This window comes from Theobroma cacao, chromosome 3, assembly GCF_053813885.1.
Source record: "Theobroma cacao isolate CCN51 chromosome 3, ASM5381388v1, whole genome shotgun sequence".
In the NCBI taxonomy this organism is placed as follows: domain Eukaryota; kingdom Viridiplantae; phylum Streptophyta; class Magnoliopsida; order Malvales; family Malvaceae; genus Theobroma; species Theobroma cacao.
This window is the reverse complement of record NC_142641.1, coordinates 40,077,298-40,091,941: the sequence shown is the minus strand read 5'-3', so window position 1 is coordinate 40,091,941 and position 14,644 is coordinate 40,077,298. Positions and strand designations below refer to the sequence as shown.

The 14,644-nt window shown below is 35.0% G+C and overlaps 1 protein-coding gene across 2 annotated transcripts; it reads left to right on the top strand.

Annotated features, from left to right (window-relative positions):
- Window positions 1-774: 774 nt before the first annotated feature.
- On the top strand, window positions 775-8,448 carry LOC18605727 (putative trehalose-phosphate phosphatase F). Of its 2 annotated transcripts, none has more exons than XM_018116890.2 (10): window positions 775-922; window positions 6,254-6,436; window positions 6,599-6,739; window positions 6,851-6,922; window positions 7,047-7,145; window positions 7,238-7,291; window positions 7,410-7,511; window positions 7,668-7,745; window positions 7,844-7,984; window positions 8,126-8,448. In XM_018116890.2, the coding sequence occupies exons 2-10, from the start codon at window positions 6,254-6,256 to the stop codon at window positions 8,279-8,281; spliced, it is 1,026 nt and encodes a 341-aa protein (XP_017972379.2). In that variant the 5' UTR covers window positions 775-922; the 3' UTR covers window positions 8,282-8,448. The 2 variants fall into 2 exon arrangements, with proteins under 2 accessions (XP_017972379.2, XP_017972380.2); XM_018116891.2 differs by lacking the exon at window positions 775-922 and adding an exon at window positions 5,705-5,978.
- Window positions 8,449-14,644: the final 6,196 nt, after the last annotated feature.

Genomic DNA, 14,644 nt, shown 5'->3' with positions numbered 1-14,644 from the left:
CTCTTTTTCCCCAAGACTGTAAAACTACTATTAATGATTTTTATTTGGAGAAAACATAATTTCAAATTTAAAATTAACTATAAACACAATAGTTTACGTGCCCCAAGGGACTCTGTTAAATGTATTAATTTGTAAAATATTATTGTTGTCTTTGTACATAATTTCCCTAAACCAGCAGGATTAAAATTTACACTTTCAAATAAATGACTACTTATATACTTTCAAACATCCAATAACATAAAGCCCTAAGTTTAATCTTTACCAAAACTGTAAAACTTCCTATACAAAAAATTGGTCTCCCAGTGTAAAATTTGCATGCAATTAATATTTCACAATCAGATATAGATATTTCTTATTATTCACTGAATATGTAGCGATCATTACCAAAATAACCCTTTTTTGTACATAATATATATATATATATATTTCTAATTACAGTTGTATATGGAATTTACATTAGAAAGTGAGAACAAATTCATGATGAAAAACGTGACAAACTGACAAGAATTTTGGCCAAGACACAGAGATATGGTAATGGTAAAATAACAGGACTAATTTGGTCATTGCAAAGCAACACCAGCAAACATCAAACCTGGTAAATTCTAGGAAGTTTTAATGCAGAAACGAGTAAATGACTGACCTTTTAACAAACTTCCAAAATCAAATATATATTATTATTATATATAAAATTCTCCCATAAACCTTTTCTCTCTCTCTCTCTCTCTGTCCCTCCTTTCCTTCTATAAATAAAATCCCTCCTCCATCTTGCTTCCCCTCTCTCTCTCTCTCTTCATTTTTCCTTGTTTCTCTCCTTTTAGGTTTTAACCCTTTCAAGCTCTGTTCATTTTCTCTGCTCTGTGGGATTCTCGACCGTATAATAAGCATCGACAACAATTCTCTCGACAAAACAGCTTAAATTTTGGTAAGCATTTTCTTCGGTTTTATATTTCATTTCCTAATATGCCTTTCTCCGCATATTACTTTTACTTTTACGAAGCATTAATGTCGTTTTGTTTCATCGTATTATCCTCTTTCATGCATTTTCTTGTTTGGTTTGTTGTGATCTTACATTAGATCTTTCTTAGTTTTGAATTATAGCATTGAAAGTTCTATTTTCCTTTTACTGCCAATGGCCAATGTTTCGATATTGTGGTAATTCCTCTTTTTTTTTTAAGGTTTTAATTATTAAATTTTCGGCTCGTTGTAGCCGAAATGCAGCGAACAAAACGAAAAAGCGGTTGGTGTTCGTTCCTGGACCTTCAAAAAGATCCACCCCTTAGGATTCCCGGTGACGCACGCGACTGATTCGCGCGTTAGTCCCCGTGCCCACGGTATCAGCTTCTCACGCGCCGTGTAGGCCCGGTCTTACTGTGCAAACCCGCCCTTTTTCAGTTCCTGAGAAACTTAATGCCCTTTTCCTATTCAAGGAATGAAACAAACGGCTTGTGAGCCGTACAAGTGTCACTTTGTAGGCCCGACATTGACTGGGCCAAAGGCCCATTTGAACCGACAGTAGACTTCATTGTCTCTCGGACCCAGGCCTCGACCTCCTTAGTTTTAATCAGTCGTACAGAGGACTGACATGTGGATCTTATCTGCAGGATACCCCAGGTGTAGGGTTGAGATTGTAGGTTCCACCGACTAGTTTTAAAGGTTGTAGTTTTATAAAATAGTGGTGGGGATGGGGGGTAGGACCGCCCACAAAAGGCACTTTTGGACAAACGACTTATACCCGAAAAACGGTTAGAGGCATTTTTTGATAGTGATGAGTACTTGTTTGTCTAGATTTTTGCATGCACTTAACAGTGTGGTATTTCGATTAAAAGAGAGGACAAAACATTTCGAAAATATAATCATACGAATAATCTAAATAAGATATATAAATTTTTTATTTTTTTATATGTAACTACTTACACATTGTTATTGTTTTTGTCTTTTATATTTCAGAGTAGACTATATAATACAATCTTTCAATAAATTAAGCTTATGCCAATTTCCAATTTTGCAATTTTCACTTTAAAAAAAAAACAATATATTGGTAAACTTTTCTAATCTTTTTTTTTAGACTTTCTTTTTTCAAAATTTCATTTGTAAGCCAAAAAAAAGGAAACCATATTTTATGACTGTTTTCAAAAGAGTTGGCAAGTGAAATTTAATAAGTATGCTTACCGCATACATAGTAGTCTGCCTCTTTCTCTTATTTAGTATAAGCCTTCACTATGTTTGCACTTTTTGGGGGACAGGTTAAGAGTTTGTCTATCTTTTAAGACGTTTTCATTCGTTTTGTTTATGAAATCGTCAAGGTTAGCACTTTATCCCATTGGTCTATGCTTTTTTATGTATATCCCAATTGGTCCGATATGTTATTCATCTCACCATAGCATTGAGACGATAAATCGAATTCTAAATTTTACATAATGAAATTTCATTTCAATTTAATTAGAAGGTCAGGTCTTCCATGAATTTTTCTTTTTTAGAATTGAAAAAAGGTGAATTTAAACTTTACATTTTAAATATAGAGATCATACATCAACCGATAAATTAAATGATCAAATACAAAATTTCTATTCAAAAACACTTTAGTTTCATGAAGTTTATGCATTTGAATAATATGCCAAGAGCAATAAAAAATCCTTTGCCTTTCTACCAACTCGTAAAGGAAAAAAAAACAATCACCGTTATTATACGTTAAGAATACAGAACCAACTATCAAGACAGATTCTTTTAATTTACATTAAATAAGCTTGTATCTCTATGCTGAGATTTAGGTGTCTAACAACGGACCGCCATTAGTCTGTTATATGTTGATTCTCAATTAGGTGAGAACATGGGATAAATTAACTTAAAGCACAAGTCATAAGTCAGCAAGGTGTCACTAACGAGGCCATGCATTGGCTGCTTTTACACTTAATTTATTCCCTAGCTATATCAATTCCTTAACTTTTCTTAATCGCAATATTTTACTCTATTTTACATTGATACTACTATAATTAATCATTCAAACTGTAGTTCCAGGCAGTTTCTTTGGACCCAGACATTTCGTCCTTTGTGCGGTGTCTGGTTCCACAGGGCCTTTTTTCCACTTACTCTAAACCGTGTCTCGACGTGTCCTCCTTAAACACCCAGATGTCCCGCTGCTTCTCAATCAACCGTTTACCTCTTCGACACGTGAATCCGTCTTTATGTACTAGAAAATATGTTACACTTTTCTTTTTTTTTTTTTCCTTAACCCAGGTTCATGGTTTTTTCAATGTTCACACCTGACATGAGTAGGTTCAAAAAGTCATCAAGATTTTCTTTAAAATATAGAAATAAAGAAATAAGAAAAAAGGACAAGTCAATTCATGGCTGCATTGGATACACGTGTCTTCTTGGAACGTGTCATGTTGAGCAGCTCTTGTTTATTGGGTTTTGGTTATGCGGGCTGCACGAGTGTAACTATTAACTAACAATGGAGTTTGGCTTCTTCTGCTGATGTTGATGAGGAGCATGTTGATTGTTGGGGTCTCTAGAGTTAGTGGATGTCAGAGAACAAATGGAAAAGAAAAGAAGGAAGATTGTTCGATAATTGATAGTTTTCGTTTATGTACGCAGAGAACAAAGTGAAAGCTGTTTTTCCTCATCCTTCTTTTTCTATCGTATCAGCTTTAAATGTCAGATAAAATTTGTGTTGGTTTGTGCGTTGTCATGTGAACAAAAAAGGTGATGGAAAAGAGTAAAAAACCCCACCAAATGTTGTTTCCATCTGGTGCATGCTCACTGGACCTAAGAAAATCATTGTTAGAGGGGATCAAAGAACCTTTCATGTAAGGAAAACTACTGTTTCCTGGTAATTATAGAGCCGTATTTCCTTTAGTTAATGTAATCTGTTACTTTTGCTTGACATAGAATCCCCTTTTTTATTAGGAGGAGACATGCTGGGCGTTTCTCTTCTTTGATGAGGCTTTAGTTTGATTTTGATTGTAGCTTTGTAGGAAGCAATCATGTCTTCAATAGCTTTAGGAGCCTATGAAGAAGTTACTAGGAATGTTTGTTTCTTTGAAAATTCTAACTAAATCATGTCAGTTATCTCTAATGAAAAGAACAAGGCCGGAGATTCCTAGCAAGCAGCGGATAGAGCTTAGAAGTTCAAATAAAATCATTTTGCCTTTTCACTTTTACTCTAATAGTAATGACTGGCTTGCTACATTTGCTTTGTCTTTTAACTTTTCATGGTTAAAACTCAAGATGCATGCATGTTTGCTTGTTTTCTCTCGTCCACACACGAAACTGATGTGTCAAAATTGTTTTCCTTGGTCGCAATAAATTCGAGTCTTTATCTCATCCCCCACGGATTTGAAGATGGATGATAATATATCAAAAGGGGTTTGTTTTGAGTCCTTTCAATATTTACTCAAACGAGAAAGAAAAGTAAGTAATAACAATAATATTATTCTAATTCAGCTGGCGGCAGGGGTTGGAAATGAGGCAAAGAGGGTAGTTGAAGAGTGCAGCCAGATTGAAGTTACCCATAAATTTTTCTATTTTTTTCTCTTTGTTCATGTTTGTCTGAACTTTGAAAGACTGGTGTCGAGCCATAGCTGTAGTAGCAGATGTCAGCGTCAGCTGAATCAGCTGATGGCAACTCTAGTGAGACAACGCATTACAGTGGGCATGAGCATGCAATGTCGACTCATCATATCTAACTTATCTGATAAATCACGTTGCCCCTGTTTTGTTTTCTTCTTGTTTCCATGTATTCTCCTTTGACAGGAAGTTTTCAACTGGACAGTGACCTTTCTTAAACCATCCATTCTGGAGAAAGCCCGCTATCATGCTTTTGTAACACTTGTAAGGTTATATTGCTGTTTCCATGAAGGTGGCCTAGAGTAAAAATTAATACTACCATTGATAGCAATTTTCATGGGCGAAAAGGACTTAAATCAAAATGTTGAAATTGTAAACCCCATAATAATTCTTAATTGACTCAGCTATATATGATCACATGAAAATGATTTTTGCCCCTTTATATAATTGTTTCATGTTTGTGTATGTGTAATGGTACACCGCCGACGTCTAAGTAATTTAGACCCTCAAAGATATATTTGACCTGCTTTTCTTTCGTAATCAAACAGGGCATTTTAGTTGAAAAATTTAGGAGCATATACAGTAGTGCGTAGAAATAAATTAAGAGCCTTGTTTAAGTGGTCAAATTGTTTGACTTAACACATGCAATAAGAAGAATGTGGGTATTCCAGACACTACGAATTCAATTTGTGTTACTCTGTAAACTAAGGAGCCCCAACCCTACAAAAGGAGAGAAGAGAAACAGGGAGAGATAGAGAGAAGAAAAACAACCGTATGTTGTGCACCGAGCGGGAATACCCGGGCATTGAGGTAATCAAATTAGAAGAGCAATTCCCTTGGGTTTGCTTAGCATATTCCACCATGAATGATTGAGCAGCAGGTGCTTCATTTGTGGTAAATAAATCATTGATTCTTTTCATTTGTAAAGGCCACTAACTATGACTAGTACCTAAATCTAAAATCGACAATAATTTTTTGTGGCAAACCATCTGCCTTGTGGGGCCCACTTTTTCTTGGGCTTGGACTTTAATTGTCACTGGACTATCCTGTCATTGGTCATTTATTCGGACTCTTTTCTATTTTTTGGTTCTTTCGGTTTAGCTATGATTAGATTTCGAACATTCCTTTATTGTTTGATGAACAATTTTTTTCCTTCTTTTTCCCGCAAACAAAAGGAAAGCTTTTTGCGTATTAATTGGTTTTTCTTTATTTTTATTCGTTACGCATTTGTTTTTGCTTTGTTATGAAGTATTTTGTTTTCTATATATAGAGTTATGTTGTATGAAGTCGTCGAGCCAGTGGTGAAGGATTTTGTTTCTTCTTAATTTCCTTTTTCCAGAAGTGAGGAGAGTGTATGATAGTCGGCAGAAGTTTGAGAACAAAGCCCTTCTTTTTGAACGTTTCATTAATTGGTGAGGCCTGAGGATTATGCTAGTAGAATATAGTAGGAGCACCTCTCCTCAAATGTTTATTGATTGTTAGAATGTTTTCCTCTTCTTTTTTTCTTCTTTTGTATTGATCAATATTTAGTGATTAACTGTTCTATATTCAGGTGATCAAATCGCTAGCAAGTTTCATTCATTGCCATATATATAACATATACTAGTAGTTATGATTTCATCTGTTAGCCTCAAAGAAATGTTCTATATGTATGCTTTCTAATGAGGTTATTTCTGTTTTATATTAGATGATCAAGAGAAACTTGGCAAAGTTTAACGAGACAATGGGGTTTCAAATATCACATTCCAATAAGCAGAAGGTGAAACCTTTCTTTAGGCCAAAGAATGATGATAATGATGGTACAATTAATGGCTCCGTGAAAGGGATAGAATTAAGCCCACCTGATGTTGCAGGCTATGATTCATGGCTGGTAATTGAGTAGTCTTTCATCTATTTCCAATACATGCTCATTATATCACAATGGCTCTTTAAAATTCTCTGTTGGCTTTGGTTGGCGTTTACCATTGTTGCTGTTGTACATTAGCTCTTCTTTTTGCATGAATATTATCTCTTATATTTCTTATGTTATCAGGTGAAGCACCCTTCTGCATTGAACTCATTTGATTCCATAATGAAAGAAGCTAAGGGGAAAAAGGTCGTCGTGTTTTTAGATTACGACGGCACTCTGTCACCAATTGTTGAAGACCCTAATAAGGCCTTCATGTCCGCTGAGGTAGCCATTCAATATTACGTGTGCATGCACATAAATCTCCACTAAAGTACTACACAAAATCATCCCTGTTAGTCATGATTGTAAAATAATCTTACAATCTCTTAATTTTAGATGCGTGCCGCTGTGCGTGAAGTTGCCAAGTATTTTCCAACATCTATAATCAGCGGAAGGAGCCGAGATAAGGTAAAATAAATCTATGACATGGTCAGTTGAGTCAATTTTGAAAACTTATTTGAGCCTATTGGCTGGTTTACTGGCTAGTTTATAAACCTAAGCTGACGGTATCAAGCCTATCTTTTTGATTCAGGTTAAACAATTTGTACAGTTAAGTAATGTATATTATGCTGGAAGTCATGGGATGGACATAATGGCACCACCCAGAGCAGTGACGTCCTGTGATAAAAAGGTCAGTTGCTTTCTCCAACCCAATGAAGCTGGCAAAAGTATGCTTCTAAAGATCAATTTTTAATAAGCTCGGTTACCTTTTGGATTCCATAGGGGAATGAAGGCGCCTTTCAACCTGCTAAGTTGTTTTTACCTGCAATTCAAGAGGTAAGCTAATTTTGCAGAGGAAATTTGGTCTTTCAGGAGACTACCTTAGGAGATACATTGCAGGCTTTTCCACTCATTGTGCATGTATTTACATAAATAAGTTATTTCTTGGTGACAGATATCTGTGGTGTTGGTAGACAAAATTAGAGGAATACAAGGTGCTAGGATAGAGGACAACAGATTTTGCATCTCTGTTCATTATCGGCAAGTTCCACCAGAGGTAAATTTCAAACAAACCGACGCACATATACAACATTAAACATTTTCAATGTTTGCCATAGATCAGTTACATATCATTATAATAGTCTTAGGTCAAAACACTTTACTATTGTTAACTCTTTAGTTAATTTCTTGTAAAATTGGATTTCATATGCAGGACCATGAAATTTTGAAGGAGAAAGTGAAATCTCTAGTTGAAAATCGTCCAGAGTTTCGTCTGACAGAGGGTAAAATGGTAGGATAAATCATTTCCAGTTTCTGTTTGTAGATTTGGTGTGTGAATAACTTTTGTCCTCGCATCCTGAATTTTGTCTGTGCAATTCATGTAAAAAGGTTTTAGAAGTCCGACCATCAATAGACTGGAACAAAGGTGATGCCCTGAATTATTTGCTTGACACTTTAGGATTCAGCAATGCCAAAGATGTTCTCCCACTGTACATTGGAGATGATCGGACGGATGAAGATGCGTTCAAGGTATTTTTCCTTGTTCCCTTTTCTACTTTACACTTATGATTGCTTTGAGGTTTAATTCATTGTACATCTGTGACATGTAATGTAAGACTATATTACTGATAGGTAAAATCTTTTCAAGACAACTAATGTCTCATCTTTCAGGTCATAGCAGCTAGACGGGAAGGGTTTCCCATCATTGTTTCTTCCACTCCGAAGGATACCAATGCTTGGTACTCCTTACGTGATCCGCCAGAAGTGTTAGCTTTCCTACTACGTCTAGCCAAATGGAGGAAATCGGAGATTCCTTTCTTCAAGTAGATCTGTCTGTCATGTCAGCGGTTCACATATATGTAGTGAAAGTGTATGTACTGAAATAATACTAGAGGAAAAGGGTCTTTCAATGGATGGATCACTTTAGGTGTTTTTGAAAGCTATTGTGTATCCATCCAGCTTGTAAATTAATGATATACCAGTTATCATTTTAACCGCAGGCTCCAAGCCCCTTTTTTCCCCTTCATTTTTAATCTGGGGCAGGATTCTAGTCCTTCACATTACTGGTTTGAGAGTCAGTGGTTAGTCACCCTGAGAACCAGAGCGGCCGTTGTCCCCCCCCTCAAAGCTTTTGTAACTTTTTGGTTTGTTGGATTATTACCCATGAATGAAGGGTCTTATTATCTTCCTTTTGATTGGTTTCTCTTCTTCAAACCGAATAACAGGTAGAAAATAAGAAACGGGCATATAAATGTTGATGGACATGGATCTATACTAGGGTTGTCGTCAAAGTCCAATTTCAACTTGTGGTCAATGCAGCCCAGGGCCAGGAGTGAGATGTAGGGAGAAGTTAAGGAAAATAAGTTGTTGTCTTTCCATGTTTTGGATTTGATTCGACCAATGCCACTATTGCAATAGGGACCAACACGTATACAACCGAGATATCCATTTCCTTTCAACTTCCAAAGTTCTACCCCTATTTTGGGCAGACAGGATCAAAAAGACGAATAAACAGCCAAATTGATGATGAGGCAATCCATTAGGTCACTGCTCAGAAAACACACTCCCTGGTCCCAATCTCCAATTCCATTCGACTTTAATAATTTACCAAATTTCATATTTATTTTATATATGAAATCACTTGTGGTGTTGAGGATTTTTAACCTTACCTATCGAATTGCTCTCCAAGTCTATTATGTTTATAGTCGGACTTGGTTAAACTTTTCTTGAAACATAATTATGTAAGTGTTTATCTGTTTCAATGATTGTTTCTACCTGCTTTTAAATTGCAAAACTCCTAGCAGCTATTGTTAATTAAGATTATGTTGATATATAATTATAAACTAAAAATTCATTATCCATTTTCGTCAAAAGTTTGAACATCATTTTCATTCAATTCTATCAATGATATAATCACCAAAAAACAAAAAAACTCTAATCAATCGTCAGAATTCCAAACTTGAAGATGCGACCAGTATTGAAATTTAAGCATGCTTATCTTAACATTTGCAATGAAAGTGGATTCGTCCAACGTCATGGATGTAATATGCCATTGATTATAAATATGTGTTTTGCTTTTTTAGTTATATGTGGTTAATGGATTTAGATTTTGAGGCAGAATATTCCAAGTAATTTGGCACGTTCTTTGTCAAGATAAGAACCTAGAAAAGGGATAGCCAACATGTCCTTTAAACCTTTATGCTCTTAAGAGGGAATCCATCACTTCTAATTGGAAAGTGAGGAGAATAATTAATTTGATATTGATTTTTGTTGGTATTATGGTAAAGATGTAAAGACTTCTTCAGTGCTATTCTTCCTGTTTTTTCCCCTCATTTTTTCCTGGTTGGCTAACCATTGCATGCCAGCTATTAAGTTGGTGTTGCTTTCTAATCTAAAAGCATAGGCAGATTCTTTGCTAGAATCCCAGCTTCGTCTGTGTCCAATGTAGGCTTTGGTCAGATTCTTGGTAGGGAGTCATTTTCCAAGATTTAAAAGGTGTTCTTCTTTTCTTTGTAAAGGTAGCCAATAAAAATGGTACTGTGCTCGTATCAGCTAGATGCATTTGATGTCTGGCTCTCGCCTCTATGCTCTGAAGATGTGCCACAGATATCTTCACACCGACTGAAAAGTTTTAGGTGGGCCTTAAATTGGAATATTTTAGTGTTGTTGTCAATAGATCAAAAATCGATTCATTTTCAAGTAACAGCCTGAGGACTGAATTATGCAACAAAAAGCATTGGACATGAGTGACGTCAATGGTGGAGGAGCAGAAACGCCCCAAAGAACCTTGATAGGCTAAAATAATCTTCCCGCTAGATAGTTTTTCTACTTCTTTCATTGACCCACCAGCTTGAAATTTTGGTAGAAGGATGCAATATTGTGAGTGGATATAGTCTCTACAAGGTTTTGATAATTCAAACAATATATCCAATGAAACTCACTGCTAGTGCTTATGCTATTAATTTATCTAATAATGGAAATGCCTCATATCTTATGTGACTTCATCAGACTTGCAGGCACCAAGTGGCATATAATTCAAGTCACACAGCTAATGCAGGAGATCCGTAGAAAGTTCTTTTAAAGGCACGAAAACCAATACTGTTGAGCGAGTAATTGCTGTAGCGAATTGGAGTAAATATAAAGATCCATTGTTGGAGCAATAACCTTGAGTTTAACATATATATCCAACATTCTTTAATGCCAATCCTGGTTGTGGGCAAATCCTCAAAGATACATTGAGATTTAAGTGCTACCTACATAACAATCACGATAGTGTTATAAAAGCTTGGACAGACTACAACCAAATGAATCTCATTAGTTTATATTACTTAATTGGTGGGTTTGTCAGTGTCAACAAGATTACTTATTCTTGTAGATTGATAGAAATAAATTGTTATGATTAATTAATTAAGGATTGAATATGATGCTCCTCTTCGTGATCGTACGGCTTGCCATAAAATCGTTACTGTCTTTTCCCAATACGAAATACCTGAAAGCCATATATAGCAGTTACTGATTTGCTGTACATGATTATGGTAGATCAGATGCATACAAAACAAGAAGTAATCCATTGCTTTAAAATAAGCAGTGTTTACCACAGCCACAATGACATAACCAGTGTGGTATCATGCTCTTAAATGCTTGCCTGCTGTTTGAGGTCTATGCCTACTTGCCTAGCTAGAGCTCGCATAAGTTTGGATTGAATGATTGAGGGCATTTGAATTTGTGATCAAGGAGAAGGACAGCTACCAAGTAGTAGATTATGCCTCAGCAAAACCTTTTTCAGGTTTTTTGACATTGTCGGTTTGTTTAGCCCGAGAAAATTGTTTAGCTAATTCAATCATGGGTTTTTCAGCAGAAAAGCATGAAGAATGTTGGCTTCATCTGATAATTTTCAGACTTCTATGTGAATTACCATCCAAGTTCCTCAACGAGATTACAATTACTATCGGTTAGGCAACCCTACGTTCTCCTAAAGGCTGGCCTAAGGCCTTCAGCTTCCACCAAACGTATCTAATGACCTAAAAATCAAAACACAAAATGGTGCCTTTCAAGAATGAAAGATGACCTGAAGTGGAAGATAAGTACTTTACTTTTCATTTCCATGTACCCCCTGTTCCACACATGGATTCCCTGCATCCTCACATTTAAGAATCCAGAATGTGACAAGTGTCTGTATCTAAATATGAGAGCACATGCCTAACATCAAAGGGCTTAATTTTTTTTGCTTTGTGAAATGTTGCTTCATCTCTTTTACAAATTGATACCATTATGTATGGTTTACGTATAGTTGCAGAAATCCAACTAATTTTACTTCCTGAACAGGGGCTTACCCCCTGCTTTGCCAGACAGGTTGATCCGAACAGTTACAACACTATCAATCAATCTAAAAGCAGGTTTCAGAAATTTGGGTGCTTAATGACATGCTCATCTTGTATTTTAATTGCTCACTTTCTAAATGAAACAATTTCAGGTGTTGTCATTGACGCAATTAAAGAAATTATGGTTTTCCCATAAACTCAAGAGTTGTTCAGACAAAACGTGTAACAAAGGCGCATGGAAATCCATGTAGTGATCTTTGTTTCTTTGAACTTATCATAATCAAAATGGGCAATGTTATAATTAGCTGAACATATGAAATTTACAACACAACAGCATGACTATAATTAGATTTTTTGGACTCTTATGAAATCACATGAGCAAACTTTAACACAGCATCCTCTTCTGACAATAATCTTTGCTCACAGCAGAACCAGATTTAAACCAACTCAGATCAATGAAGTCGTCCATATTCATCCAATCACATCAGAATTGTTTACTAAGTGGCTTCAATGATGAACCTGAGTTAAAGTTCATGATCTCTCTGATAACTTATAACCTGCAGTATACTGTTACAAGAAGGAAAGGGAAGATATTAGCCGAAACCAGTAAGAGTAGCATTTCTAGTTTTGTGCGGCAAGATAAAAGACAACATCATGGCCTAAAATCATCCCAACCTCTGCCACTCTGCCAACTTCCAGAATTATCAGGCAAGACCTTGCAACATAAATTTCCTTGGTTAGTTGACACTTGAAAAATTGAAATGGAAAATCCAACAATAATTTATGAAATCCAGAGCTTCCAAAAGGTCCCATTTCGTGTGATAGAAAAATTGTAGCCATGGGATGGAGTTAAAAGTATAAACGAAGTGACATGTCTTTTTGACATCCTGAAAACAATCTTCTATTATTTGGGAGAAGCAGAGAGACTGAGAAAGCGATAGATTTGTTGCAAGCTTAATTAAAAACTTGCATTATAAACATTATGATAACACATCAGTGTTGTCAAGGTCTGATCATTGCCATTGGATGATGGAACACCCCCCACCCCCCACAACAAAAATAAATAAATAATCATATATTGAACTAAGTACTGAGGTCTATTATCATTAATAACGTTTATATCCGCCACAACTCAGTTATTTGATGCAGAATTATCATTGTCAATCTATTTATTTTGAGAGCTGATGTTGGCTATCATTTTCCCTCTCAAAATCAAAACAAAACCTTGCTCTCTGCCCAAGAGCCACGAACAACCAATCACCCCTATAAAATTCATGCACTACCATTTCCTCTGAATTTCTAGACCCATCCATTTATTATTTTAATTCTTAATTCGACAATGATTGAGTTGTATTTGAGTGTGTGATTACTCTTTTCTGTTGAAACCAAGTTTGATAAACAAATTTTATCTTGTTCAATTCACACATATAGAGAGAATTCAACCTTATATTAGTGCAAATAAATTTAAAATCTCCAATTTATGATTCAAAATTCACCTTAATATTAGAAAAGAAGAAATTAATTTTGATACATAAGGTCTATCATTCCCAAATTATTTATACTCACCTAATAACTTTTGTCCCTTTGTTTTTATATCTTAAAATAGCATGTGATTTTTTGTTGATTGTGTGGCTCAAATTAAGAAAAGCAAATATATTAGTATTATGTTACTTGCACAACTTAAGGAAATAATAAAAGCACACACGTGGCTGATTATTGGCTTGAATTGGGGACTTTATTAGCCACTAAATCATTTATGATATTATGAAAAGGAAAAAAGAAAAGAAAAGTGGGAGAAGGAATTTGGTGGGGATGATGGAATCTAGCCTGAGAATATAAGATATACTTTACTTCTCAATCATTTTCCATATGAATCATGCTTTTACGCTTTGATAATGCTCCTCACCATAACCGGCCGCTGCTTTGCTTGTCCCGTTTCTTCATTGGGCCTCTTGCACAAACGCGTAATTTTGTTTGACTCCTCGACCAATTATTGAAGCCGGAATTTAATGTTGTGCTAGGTTGTATCTTTTAAGCAATTAAACGTAACTTTTTTGTAGGGATAAAATAGGGAAGGAAACTGTGATGGCGGACTAAGATTTTATTTTCCTCCTACAAGTACTATTTGTTTTTTATCTAAAAAAGAAAAGAAAAGGAAATACCATTAAGAGAATAATACCGTTATTATCATAGTATTAATAATGTTGTCACGCTTCATTTCTCTTCACTTGTGATTGGGCATCTTTTTTCTACTTCTTTTTCTTATTTAAGAAAACATGTAACACTTTTATTGGTTAAGTACTTTACAGTGAAGTACTAACAAATCATTAAGATGCACTTGTTTAAATAGTCTCAACTTCTTACTAATCATACTTAATAACCACTTAATTTAATTCATGGTAAAAACATGGTTGCGATTGAGGGAAAAAAAATTATGGCTGTTGACTTTTTAAGATTTGTCTTTGATACAATATTAAAAAAAAAAACATTTCAACTATTCAATAAAATTCAAATAAATTTTTATTTTTTTATTATATTTAATTAAACTCTTATATATTTTATTTTGAATCAAATACACTTTTATGATGAATAGTTGATTAATTGTTTTTAATTAAAAAGATACTTATTATTTTTATGTCGTATAATATCGACGTATAATATTAACATATTATTGTGAATGATGATATCACATATTAATATAATATAATGACATATATTGTGGTCCATAAACTTTAACTTCTTCTTTGATTTATTACTACGTAACACAACATAGCCTCGTTGGTAGCAAGTGCTTTTAAATTTTGTGCGATTTCGATTGTATCACCTTGAAACTATTGCATAAGTTTAAACACCTAAATGACCAAATTGC